General features: G+C 42.3%; 1 protein-coding gene across 1 annotated transcript in view; it reads right to left on the reverse strand.

Moving 5' to 3' along the window:
• Positions 1 to 12,714, reverse strand: part of Dock2 (dedicator of cytokinesis 2) — a 377,575-nt gene that overhangs the window by 276,794 nt on the left and 88,067 nt on the right. The window contains exons 24-25 of the mRNA XM_035448098.1: positions 2,491 to 2,561; positions 544 to 650 (exon numbers count right to left, since the gene is read on the reverse strand). Coding sequence (XP_035303989.1) covers positions 544 to 650; positions 2,491 to 2,561 — 178 coding nt within the window. The remainder of the gene's footprint in view (positions 1 to 543; positions 651 to 2,490; positions 2,562 to 12,714) is intronic.

Genomic DNA, 12,714 nt, shown 5'->3' on the forward strand with positions numbered 1-12,714 from the left:
CTGTCCAGGGTCTGAAGGGCCTTTTCATGTGGTACCTTTCAGGCCTCACATCTGATCGTGTAGGTGCATTACCTATTCAAGAATAATTTGCACTTCTTCTAAAAGCTCAAAAATGCTGCTAATTCCTACTTAATCAGACTCACTGAGACGGGCCCAGAAATTTGCATTTCAACAAGCTCTCCAGTTTATTCTGACACACTCGAGATCTGGAGAACTGCTCAGCTAAAGGTTCTTTCTATTTAAAGAAACTTTGCCCACCTCCCTCCAAGTAAAAGACAGCAGTAACAGATGATACAGGGAAAACTGGCACTCGGCAGATAATGCCAAACTTCTCAACTCATTAAATTGTCTCAAGAAAAATGAGCAATGCAGCTCAAGCTTTCCTAAAATCAATGCATAGTTTAATATCTAAACTGTTCACCATTTTTTATAGCTGTGGAGGAAGAGCCCCTCTAGAAAAGAGGTACTATAATGCCTGATAGGTTTGCTCTCTAGCCCCAGCTTTCCAGAGAGGACCTGTGCAGCAGGAGACCCCGTGCTCACCTTGCTTTTTGAAGAGGTTGCTCTGTACGATCTCATTCATTGACTGAACCTTCTGCTTCTGCAGCTTCACGGGAGGGATACAGGTGTAGAACTCATACAGGAGTTGGCTGAAGACAAGAAAAAATAGAAATTGGCAGAGGTTAGACCCAAGCCATTTGCCTCATGGCACTGAGGCTCCAACTTGGGTGGTTAGAGCTCTAGGGATAGAATTGTCATCACTGCATCTTCCTTGCATTTCCAAGTCCTGGCAGAGCACCAGGTGCACAGTGAACCTTCAGTGAACATGCTGATGTCAGCATTGAATAGTCAGCATCCAAACAGGTGTGAAGATCTGAAAATAAACCAATAACCCCAAGCATGTACTGTGTGCTTTGCACATACATTTACCCCATGTCACAAGCCTTCTAACACCATGATGTTAAGTAAAATATAAAAATTGGGATACCTTTCCCTATTTATTACTTGGGGGAGAGAGGTTGAGGCAGGTTCTCTTCATGTAGTGAAGGCTGGCTTTGAACCCATGATCGTTCTATTCGGCCTGAGTGCTGAGATTACTGGGGAGGATGCTACATCAGGTTGACAAGTGTGGTGAACTAAGGTTTGAAAGGTCAGCTAACTTTCCCAAGGTCATGCTGATAAGACAGCAAAGAAACAAGCACTGAAAACCAGGTTCTGACTTTCCTACTGTATCATTTTATGAGCACCACTTTAACCAACTAGCTACTAAGCTGCATTACTAAATCATTTTATTACAAAAAATGTCTTAAACCTGGCAATCCTTTATAGTAAATCTCAAGGTCAAAAGGGGGTTCTTAGTATTTTTCAGAAGGCTATGAAAAAGTTGTGGGTTTGGGACCAGTACAGGACATCAGAAAGGAGAGAGCTCTTTCTCACTAGAGATTTAACAGTCCCTCCCCAATATATAGTTCCTATCAGCTCATTATAGTCATAGTGTGAGTAGGCAATATGCAGAGAAATGAGAATATCCAGACTTGGCATGACACATTCTAATGAAGGTCAGTATATAACACAAAACAAATAAATCAATACAAATGCAACAGATACAGCATGTGTAGAGAGTATCAAACAATAATGGTAAGGGGTGTAAGAAGAATGTAAGGAGCGGGAGGAATTTAATTTATTTCTAATAGGCAGAGGTAGTTTTCCAGGACAGATTAGCACTTGAAGCCTAAAGAATGAGGAGCTGTACTGCATAGAAAGGGAAAGGAAAAGATGATTTTAAAAACAAGGAAACAAACAACAACAACAGAAATGAAAACCTACTGGTGCTGTCCCAGCCTGGGCTTGAATGCAGTTCAAAGACCAGCACCTGTGGTAACTTCTCAATCATTTGTTACACTAATGGCAGTAAACTGCAGGAAGGATATACAAGAATGCTAAATCTGAATGGGTTTCCATACAAAAAGTGTTTTTGTTTTGTGTCATCTGTTATACTATCTGGAAATTTCAGTGGATTTAAGGAAAAGTAAAAGGTCAGACTCAGATGCCCCGTTGCCACAGCATAATCTCATTAAAATCATTTGTCCATCCATGACCTGGATGGAGCTAAAAGGGAGAGAGCAGAATGAAGCCAGTCTCCACGATCTCTTTCCCATTTGCAGCTATGGGATTTACCAAATATTGGGACCTAAGACAAACAACCGATAGGCCCATGTGCTGTGCAGTGTTCTGTTTCAAACAAACCTGCGTGTTCAATTCTTTGTCTTCAGAGAAAGATGATGCTTTTCTTACATAACGGTTATCATTGAAAGCTGGCATAATGAAACCAAAAACTCTCACCCTAAGGCCCCTAAGAAAGGCTTCCACTGTGTTCTCTCCCAGACCTGAAGCTGAGAGCTTGTAGGGAACTCCCCAGGAGGGCCCTGCTTTTCCTTTCAATCCCTGGTGTGACTACAGAGCTGGGGAGAGAACATCACAAGCTCTCACCTGAGCAACTTTGCATCAAAGACTGTTTCCACATCCTGAAGGACAGAAGGGATGTATTTCAAAGCCGCCACCTGGGTGGAACATGAAATAAACATGAGTGATGTCCACATCCAACACCCCTGTGCTGTTGAAGTAGACACTTTGTGACATGAAGCAGATCAGACAATGACCCTGCATCCCAGACACTTCTGTAATCACTCAAAGCTGCAGGGGGTGTGAGCTTCTTTGTGTACACAAGAGAAATCACAGGCAGGGAGGATGGCTTAGCCAGTAAACAAGTTGCTACACAAATATAAGGAGTGGAGTTCAGGTCCCCAACACCCATGTGAAAGTCAGGCAAGGCAGCCCACGCTTGGCCTAGCTCTGAGAACCTGGAAACAAGGAGATGCCAGAATCTCACTCTCTAGACAACCAGTGAGCTTACTTCTATTGAGACACTCTGTTCTAATGATAAAACACTGATCAAATATTACTAGTTGCAGGAACTTGAAGCAGAAGACATGGATAAATGATGCTTGCTGGCTCACCCAGACTTAGGATTATCTGGCTTTCTTACATAGTCCAGGACTATATGCTCAGGGAATGGTATAGGGGGCTGGGCTCTCCTGTATCAGTTAACAACCGAGACCACCCCCAGACCAATCTGATCTGGGCAATTCATCAATTAAGACTTCCATTCTAAGCTGACTCTCAGTGTGTCAAGTCTACAGTTACAGTTAACGCAAATGAGCCCTATCACAAAATTAAGGCAAAGAAGGAAAGAAGAAGCCACTGATGTTAACATCTGACCTCTGCAAGTGCCCTGGTGCATGCACACACACATGAACACACATGCACACGCACAGGAAAATCACAACTCGTACCTTCAAAAAGGCAGTAACTGAAAGGTTCAGGCATTATGCTGGCCTGCCCCTGTTACCTGGTGGGACAGGCAGTACCCTGGTCAGCCCAAGGTTCCTCTCTCTGTTTCCCCGCTCTGCTTTGTCTCTGCTTTCTTTCTACTCTCTCTCTCACACCTATGCGCTCTCTCTATGGCGACCGGCCATGGTGGTCAGCCATTTATCCCTGTTCCTCTTCTTAGTCTCCCTACTCTGCCGGGCCTTATAATAAACTTAGAGTCAATATGTCTCATGTCTCAGCATTTCTCTTTTCTTCTTTTTAAACCAAACAGTAACATTTGGCGCCCGACTTGGTTTAGGCTCTCTCAGTAGAACCTCTCCCAAAGCTAGATGGTGGGATAGTATTTCTTTGTAACTTTTCCTGCCAGGGGCATGGGAAATTTCGGGGATCCTAAAATCTAAACTCACCCACTTCCATCTCTGCTTTTCCTGTCACTTCCTCCTGCCTGCAGCAGCCTGAGATGCCGGAACTCAACTCACCGCTTTTCCAACTAAGGATCTCTTGAACTCACTGATCTGCCATTCGCTGCAATCCGGTAAGATACCCAGAACCTTTCCCATGGGCCAGACCCAGCACTGTTCACTCTGGGTCCATTTTTCAGTTTCGGGCCAGGTACTCTCAGACAGGGCAATCTGTGCCATTTTTGGCCTTACCCACCGGAAATACGTTTTATGGGATCTTTTGGTTACTGGCAGCGAGTAGGTAAATGAGTGGAGTTCTGCCTCCCAATGGGAAATTACTTTCACCTGGGAATGTCCCTCATTGTTCTGTTTGCTCTATCTCTGACTGTGTTTCTTCTTGGTTGGCAATGTCTGCTTGAGATGCTCTAAGAGTATTTTGTTTGTTTGCTGGTTTTCATTTTTCCACATGAATGAGGTTTGAAACTTTTCTGGCAATTGAGAATGTGCTTCTGGTCGCTGCCATCGGCCACGTGGGCTAACCCGGGGGCCGCCATCTTGGTCATAACCACGTGACCTACCTTAGGCCTGCCCACTCAGTTCAGTGACTTGCACAGGCAAGCACTGCCACCTGACATCTTGCTTTTTATTTCTTCTTTCACTTGTTGGGTGCATTTCCTGAAGGTCAGGCATGGGATCCGGCTCCAGGAACGGTGCTTTTTTGCTTTTTTGGTTCGGATAGCTGGGTACATTTTTGGTTTCGGAACAGCTGTGTCCCCTTTGGGGCCAGGCCCCTGGCAACTCCCATGGGCAGACATGCATCCGGAGAGGAGCTTTTTGCCGGTTTTCCACTTGCCTCACCCATGGGAAATGCATAGAGGAACCTTTCTGGTTTCATCCAACAAGCAGGTAAACAGACAAAAACGGCTTACAGTCCCCTCCTTTTGGTCATGTGACCTACCTGTAGGCATGCACAGCTCCAGCGGCCTGTGCCAGCAAACCTGTCTATCAGATTTTTGATTTCTGACAGATCTTTTTTGCTTTTTATTTTATTTTATTTTATTTTATTTTTTGTCTGTGATGTCTTCTTTCACTGGCTCTGTTGTTCATGGCTTGTTTACCTAAATACTGTGCCTTTCCAGGGCCCTCTGTTTAGATCTACTCTCTCCCTTTAAATTTCCTGTCTGTTTGCTACAATGTACGGATCAGAGATTGCATTCTAGTTCCCCTTTACTGTTATCCAGTCCTATTTGTCTCTGTACCTGTAATTTAACTTTAGCTCTATATGCAACTTAAATTAAACTGTGCTAAGTCTCATTTCTATATATCTTTAAGTAATGGTAAACATTTAAAGTCATAAAGGTCTAATTTAACTATACTTAAAATATAAGCTAAGTCTATACAACTTAAATTTAACTCATGTATCTTTAAATGATGATGAAAGTTTAAAATCATAAAGGTCTATTTCAAATTAACAAAATATTTATACCACTCAGTCTATCCTATAAGCCATTTACAAAGGTACAGCTTTTATTACAAAAAGGGATTTTTCTCTAACTAAAGGCAAACTTTTAACTGCTGAGATACTAAACAGACGACAGCCCTCAAATGCTCGGAGATCTAGAGAATATGGCATTTAAAATGTTTTGTTCAAAAGCTTTTTATAACAGAGAGATAGGCCAGCTGCTGGCCCCACCCCATTTCCTCCAAGAAGACTGATGGGCAGAAGAAACTTCATCTCGCGTCAGTGACAACGCTGGTCACTGAGCAACCCTGGCCTTCACCTCAAATGCTACAAAGTATTCCAGACCTTGGACAAGAGGACAACGGAATCGACTTTCCCTGCGTTGTTTCTTGGGCCAACGGTAGGTGAGTCTTCCCAAAGTCTGTAACCCACAGGTCACAAGTTATCAGCAAGAAGGCTGGTGTCCTGAAGCCCGCTACTATGGATGGAGGACCTTGGGGATGGCTGTCCATGCAGCCTGCTGGCAAGTCTGTTATTCTTTAATCATTGGTTCAGGTAAAATCTTATCCTTCTCAAGAACTCTGATGCTTTTGACGACTGGTAGTCTTGCCAGCTTAATGCAAAACAGATTCCAGGAACAGGTATTTTAGGGTTTATCTATGTGAAGATAGGAAAGCGTAAGATGTATGAAGGTCTGTGAATGTAGTTATAAAGGTCTGAGGATTAAAAGGCTTAAGTGATGATAGAATAAATTGGGACATTAAAAAGAATGGAATATGTTCCTGATTTCTCTATTTCTCATGCTACTGTTCATAATAAAGTTCACCAATACCACTATATGATCATAACTACAAGGTCAAGACTAAGATGCTTTTCATTGTCCTAAAAAAAAAAACTGTTTTAAAATGGTAATGCTTTTAGCCAAGTTGCTTCTAACATGAATATGCTGCTAATGTGTCTAATACTTATGTTTCTACAAACTCTAAGGATTCTTGTAAGTTCAAGGGAGCTGAATTGGATCCAAACAAACAGGTCAGATTCACTCCAGCTATTCAATCTTTCCCTGGTCCCAGGACTCCCTTCCCTCAAGTTAGGACTCCTCGGGAACTCCTCCCTCATCTTACAATCTTCCCCTCAAGTGACAGGACCTAAGAAAATTTTTTTTTCTAAACTCAACCTTGTCTTCTGCTCTGCCAACATCTTGCCAGGTCTAAGAGGCACCAGGGAGTTCCATATAGCCTGGACTGTAATGAAACAACCAGCTTCCCCAGGACATGGCAGCACCCCAACTTTCTCGGGTCCCCCAAAGATGGTCAATGCCCCCCATGTCAGCAGGAAACAGTCTTGAGAATTCAACGCCCTTTTTCCTTAACCTGCCATGTCTAACACTCCACCTTTTTAATAATAAGTAGAGGTGGGAATGAAAGGTTCAGGCATTATGCTGGCCTGCCCCTGTTACCTGGTGGAACAGGCAGTACCCTGGTCAGCCCAAGGTTCCATGGGAACTAAGTCTGCACGCAGGTACAGAGGACCCCTTTAAAAGACAGGTCCCTGCCCATTTATGCTCTCTGTTTCCTCTCAGCTTCCTTTCTACTCTCTCTGTCTGTCTATGGTGACCGACCATGGCGGTCAGCCATTACCCTGTTCCTCTTCTTAGTCTCCCCATTCTGCCGGGCCTTATAATAAACTTATATTCAACATGTCTCATGTCTCAGCATCTCTCTTTTCTTCTTTTTAAACAAAAGAATAACAGTAACATGTGAGTAAAATGTGGGACGCACCTTGGCTCTGTGGTTGGATTCTGGTTCCACATCTTGTTATCCATGTGGCTTTGGACAAAAACTACTTTACTGTCTCAATTTCCGTACATATGCGAGGCATCAAAGCAGGAAATAAAGCATATTTGGGGTGCTTAATAATGGACATCTCTGTTACCAGGGGTTGTGCTTGAATTGATTTGCTGGTGGCTAGGCTGATTTGAACTGAGTTATTTTTATTTCCTCTCTGTGGTAACTATAGTGGACAAAAGACAGCTTTGTCTCTATGGCTGGGCTAAGAAAACTGAACAGTATGATGGATTTTCCTTTCCTTCTCTTTATCCATAGGTATGAACCACTCCCCATCCCATGGAAGGAATACAGTTTACTTAGCAGTAGGCAACCTATGATTTCAGCAGGAGCCATAAGTCACATGGTGGGAACATAATGACTAAGTGTCTAACAGAAGTGTGTGTTTTTATTTTATTTTCTCTGTGCTCTCCATGATACCAATATGTATCATCCTTGTGCAATCAGTCTAGAATAAACATAGTGGATATTACTTTCTTCACAAGAGTATCTTGGGATAGGAAAAATGGTTGACTAGGGATACCACCATACCTGATGACCCGAGTTCCATTCCCTGGATCTACATAGTGAAAGATGAGAACTGACTCTCACAAGGTGTCCTCTGACATCCACCCTTGTGTCAAGTTATGGGCACACACATGCACACAAACACACACAAATAAAAATACGATTAAAAAAATCTTACCTCTAGACATATACAAAGGAGTTTCTTAAATAATGACTGACTTTTGTCTGAGAATTTCTAATGGGGCAAATACTGTATTGAACACTGTAAATATATTATCTTCTTAATCACAGCCCTACAGGGGTTATGGGATTTTTCAAGGAAGCCTGGTCCCATCAGGATTCAGCAATTTGCTGCAGGTTACTATGGAGTCAGGGTTTAGACTCAGGCAGCTGCTCTGAGAGCCACTCCTGTGACCCCTGAATGGCCTGGTCACCTTACTCACACAATAGCCCTTCTCCAATCCTTCAACCTTTTTTTCCCTGAGTCATACAACTTCTAAAAGTCGGTACTATGTTTTTGTTGTAAAAGAAAATTGCACAAAATAAGGGTGAAAACTGCCCTTCAAATCTCCATCTTCATCTCAGCTTCAGTCCCTATGCCCCAGAAGACACTGTTAACATCACAGTGAGTTTTCTTCTATACTGAACATGTATGTACATGAGAATCTGTGTGTTTGTGCACACATGCGTACATATTGAATTCAACTTGGTTTTGTGAATATTTTCCACAAGACCCTTAGCATACTATCTCCCGGAGCAGGTTCTCTTAATTTCTGACCCCCATTCGGCAATGCCCAATGGGTACACCATGCTTCCTTCACCTTACCCTGCTTTGGGTTCCTAATTATAAAAAACACACTAAGGATACAGTTAGTATTTGAAAATACATACACAACCCTATAAGAATTCCTATAAAACAGATTGCTTGAAGACAAATTAGTGCATCAAACTTCATATACCTCTAAATTTTAGATCTTGCCAAATGATCTTGAAAGAGGCAGTAAGCAATTTCTCTTTACTGCTTCTCTATTTCCCCAAGTCCCTGCTAACACTGAATATGCAATCTTTGTAATTTTTGTCAATGTGATGAACAGCTCGGTACTGTAATTTTGAAAGTCTTTGGTTACTAGTGCTGTCAGCCATCTTCTTTTTCTACACTTAATAAATACCCGCATTTACTAACTTGCTTGTTCATATCTTTTCTCCCATTCATTCAAGTGATCCTTTTTCTTGCTTGACTGCAGAATTCTCTATGCATCAACACTGGCCTTTTCCCAGTACCATATTTTGCAGGAGCTTTCTATTGATTTTCCTGTAGTCCGATGAGAGTATTTTAGCTTTGTTTATCATATCTTTTACTGCACAGAGATATTCTAAATTTGCTTGTTGTCATGCATGTGCCATGCATGTGTTAGACCCCTTTCTTTATATTTGTTGAATCTGGGGTCTACAGATGATACTTTCAGCTCTAGATCATAAGAGGAAATAGCCAGTGTTTTAAACTACATCTTAATGGGCACTCATACCCCACAAGATGGTGTAAGGTGTTCTATAGAGAAAAGGGAAGTTTGGGATCAAACTATTTGAAGAAATAGTGGTTAAGACAGCTATAAACCGGGGATATTTTTGTTGTTTTCAACAACTAAAGAGCTTTCTAGGGTTTTAATGTGCTCTGAATCATCATGGAATTCCTCCAGGCAATTATAAGCACACAGACATTACAACCTAGTTGGTCAAGGACCATCTTGATCAGGAAGCACCAAACAGATGTAGGTAAATTCAAAGTCCTCAGGGCCCAAGCTTGTAAGAGGAAGGTGTGATGGGGATGAACACAGTGGGTTGGAAGTGATGAGTTGCTCTTACTCAGTTGTTATGACACTGTGTTAGCAAATGGAAGCCCATCTTCAGGTCAAACTGTGGCTATCACCTGAGAAACACTTGTCTAAGCATGTCAAGAAAACAGTTTCTTTGTTCCCTACTAGGTCAAAGAACATAGAAGTCATAGAGACCTGGACACAGATCCCATCTCCCTAACTGACACCAGTGTGAGATTAGGTCCATTTCACATGCCCCAGCCTCAGCACCATCAAGTGGGATAAAGGAAGGTGATGCCATATACAGCACAACATTATGATGTTCAGCACACCAGCCCTGCTGAGGTAAACCAAATCTCCCAACATCACATCTCCCACGTACTGTCCTTGTTCTCATGTGCCTAGAGGCAGTACAATGTGATTTATCATAATTAAGACACAAAACTTTCAGCAAGTTGAGGAAAGCCAGGATGAGAGTGTCTACTGTAGGGCTCTGGCTTTTGGGAGCTAAGCCTCACTTCAGAGCAGTGGAGTCATTCAACAGTGTCTGCATCTCTGGGAGCTGACACAAACCCAAACATCTATACACAGGAACTCTCTCAGGAGCTTAAGAGTTTATCACAGGAGGAGTCCACCTTCTGAGCTCCCAGCTCTAGGCTGGTAAGAAATTCAAACAGGCAGTGTAGCTGCCACCTCTAATTCAGAGGATTATTTTTTTTTAATAACACAACAGGAAGTTAGGAAAATTCATCTGGTCCAGTCAGTCCCACCAAGAAAAGTTAAGCCTGGGTGAGAAGAGCCTACTTGAGAAACTGACCAATGCTATGGTGGTGGTTTGAAAGAAAATGCCCCCCTCAAAGTGACTGGCACTAATGGGAGGTGAGGCTTTGTTGCAGTAGGTGTGTTCTTGTTGGAGGAAGTGTGTCACTGTGGAGGCAGGCTTTGAGGTCTCATACATGTTCAAGATACTGCCCAATGTCTCAGCCCACTCCTGTTGACTTCTGATCAAGATGTATCCAACACCATGTCTGCCTGCATGCTGCCATGCTCCCTGCCATGATGATAATGAACTAAACCCCTGAAACCATAAACTGACACTTCAATTAAATGTTCTCCTTTATAAGAGTTGCAATGGAGTCATGGTGTCTCTTCACAGCAATAGAAACCCTAAGACAGCTACCTTCCAACCTAGCACTAACCACAAGACCCCTGTCTATGGTCTTCCCTTGAAATACCTAAGCTGACTATAGCAAGTCTTACCACTACAAACTCCTAGAAAGGAACTGGTCAGCCACACTACTTATTGGAGACCTCTATCTGTTGCATGGAAACTGGAAACAGACTGGCTTTGTGCTAGCCAGAAATGGCACAGCTTAACTGTAACTCTACTTATTGCTGCTTCCCTTACATCTGCTGTTACACATCAAATGTTATTGTCGAGTTTTCCCTTCCATTCCATAGTATATGATCTGATATTGCTGCATTATTTTAAATATATGTGCACACATATATTTAAATATATATGGTACCTATATACTCATGTCATAGTGTATTGACCACTATTGGAAAGTTCCTATGTACCAAATACCTTACATGTAATATCTTGTATAAGTTTTACAACTATTCTGAGCAGAAGAGTACTATCATCCCAGTTCTTCTGAGGAAATGGTGGTACATAGATATTTAAAATATTAGATAGAAGCCATCTAGTAGCAAGCCAGGATGTGTCCCATATGGCCCAGCTGACTCTTCACCATCATGCTCTCCTACTGCTCTTCATGCTAAATGAAAGGCATTCTATCTTGGCAAACTAGGGCATTTCTATAGGGTACAGAAGGATGATTTGGGAAAGAAATTGATTAAAACCATCTCACTATTTTGGCCTTCATTTATTGAATAGAAGTACAGTTTTACTGACATTCCTGAAGTCAAGGACCTTCCTCAGCACCTATGTATATAGCCAAAAGAACAGCCATCAGGAAAACTTTAGCCAGATGAGTAAGTAATCTCAAGGCAACAATTGAATTTACTTCCTTCCTCTGTAAAAGACCAGGTACAATCCTTGAGAAGAGACCTGTACCCAGCCCCAACTCAGTGTCTGTCTGTCCCAGCCAGAAGGCATAGGAAGATGCTGGAAATCAGTACTGTCTAGATGAGTGATTATCAACCTTCCTATAGCTCCATAAATTTATTTTCATTGCTACTTCATAGCTGTAACTTTACTAGCCTTATGAATCATAATGTAAATACCTGATACACAGGATATCTGATATTCGACCCCCAAAGGGGTCAAGACCCACAGGTTCAGAACCACTGGCCTAGATAGACATGACCTAGAGCTGACCACCTTGGCCTGGGAGGAAACAGTGAAATCAATACCAAACAAATGGTCTCCAAACTCTGAGGGGCTTGTATGTTGAGTGTTTCCTTGTATAAATCCTACTCCCCCACCCCGCCACCACCAAATGGCCATCATTGCTACCAACAGACACAGACTTATTTCCAAACAAGACATGTGTATGATGAATACACAATTACAAAACAAAAGTTGACATATTTCTCATTCCATTACTACAGGTATTTCAAGCAAATATGAGTGGCCAAGTTTCAATCCTTTTAGTTTAGCCAGAAGACAGATAGTCAAGGTCCATGGAAATAGGAGATGCAGTGTCACAGGAATTCACCACAGCATGGCCACACAAAGGTGGCTTCCTTAGATACTGAACTGTCTTGGAGGAAATCAGATGCACTACTGTCTCATGGGTTACTCATTGTTGAAGTCCTTGAGTATGAATCCTTGCTGTTTACAATTAGAGATGAGGTTCCTGGTCACCACTGAATCATGACCCAACACCAGTGTCCTTTCATTAAACAGTATGGACTTCCTGATTTAGACACTGAGAAGAGAACCAGAGAACTCTTGAACTTTTTGTCCTCTTTGCTGCAACTCGTTATCATGTTGGTCCCCAAGGTTGGCAGGAAGCCGTAGGACTCAGTTCTTAAAGTAGAGGGGTATAGAATAATGATGCAGCTCAGAGACAGATTCATTGCCTAATATGGGCAATACTAAGGATTTGATCCTTAGCATAGTGGGGAAGGAGAGGAGAAGTAGAAGCAACCAAAGCCACAGAAATAGGATGAAAAGGCAGGCTGTCTGCCCTCAACTTCAACAGAAGTCTACAGCTTTATTCTGTGCTCCTGTAACCTAGTCAGCAAAATGAAGAAAACACAGTTGTCTAACCACATAGTGTTGATTTGAAGATTACATTAAAACAAAACAAGCAAGCAAACAA

This window comes from Cricetulus griseus, chromosome 7 (assembly GCF_003668045.3).
Source record: "Cricetulus griseus strain 17A/GY chromosome 7, alternate assembly CriGri-PICRH-1.0, whole genome shotgun sequence".
Classification (NCBI taxonomy): domain Eukaryota; kingdom Metazoa; phylum Chordata; class Mammalia; order Rodentia; family Cricetidae; genus Cricetulus; species Cricetulus griseus.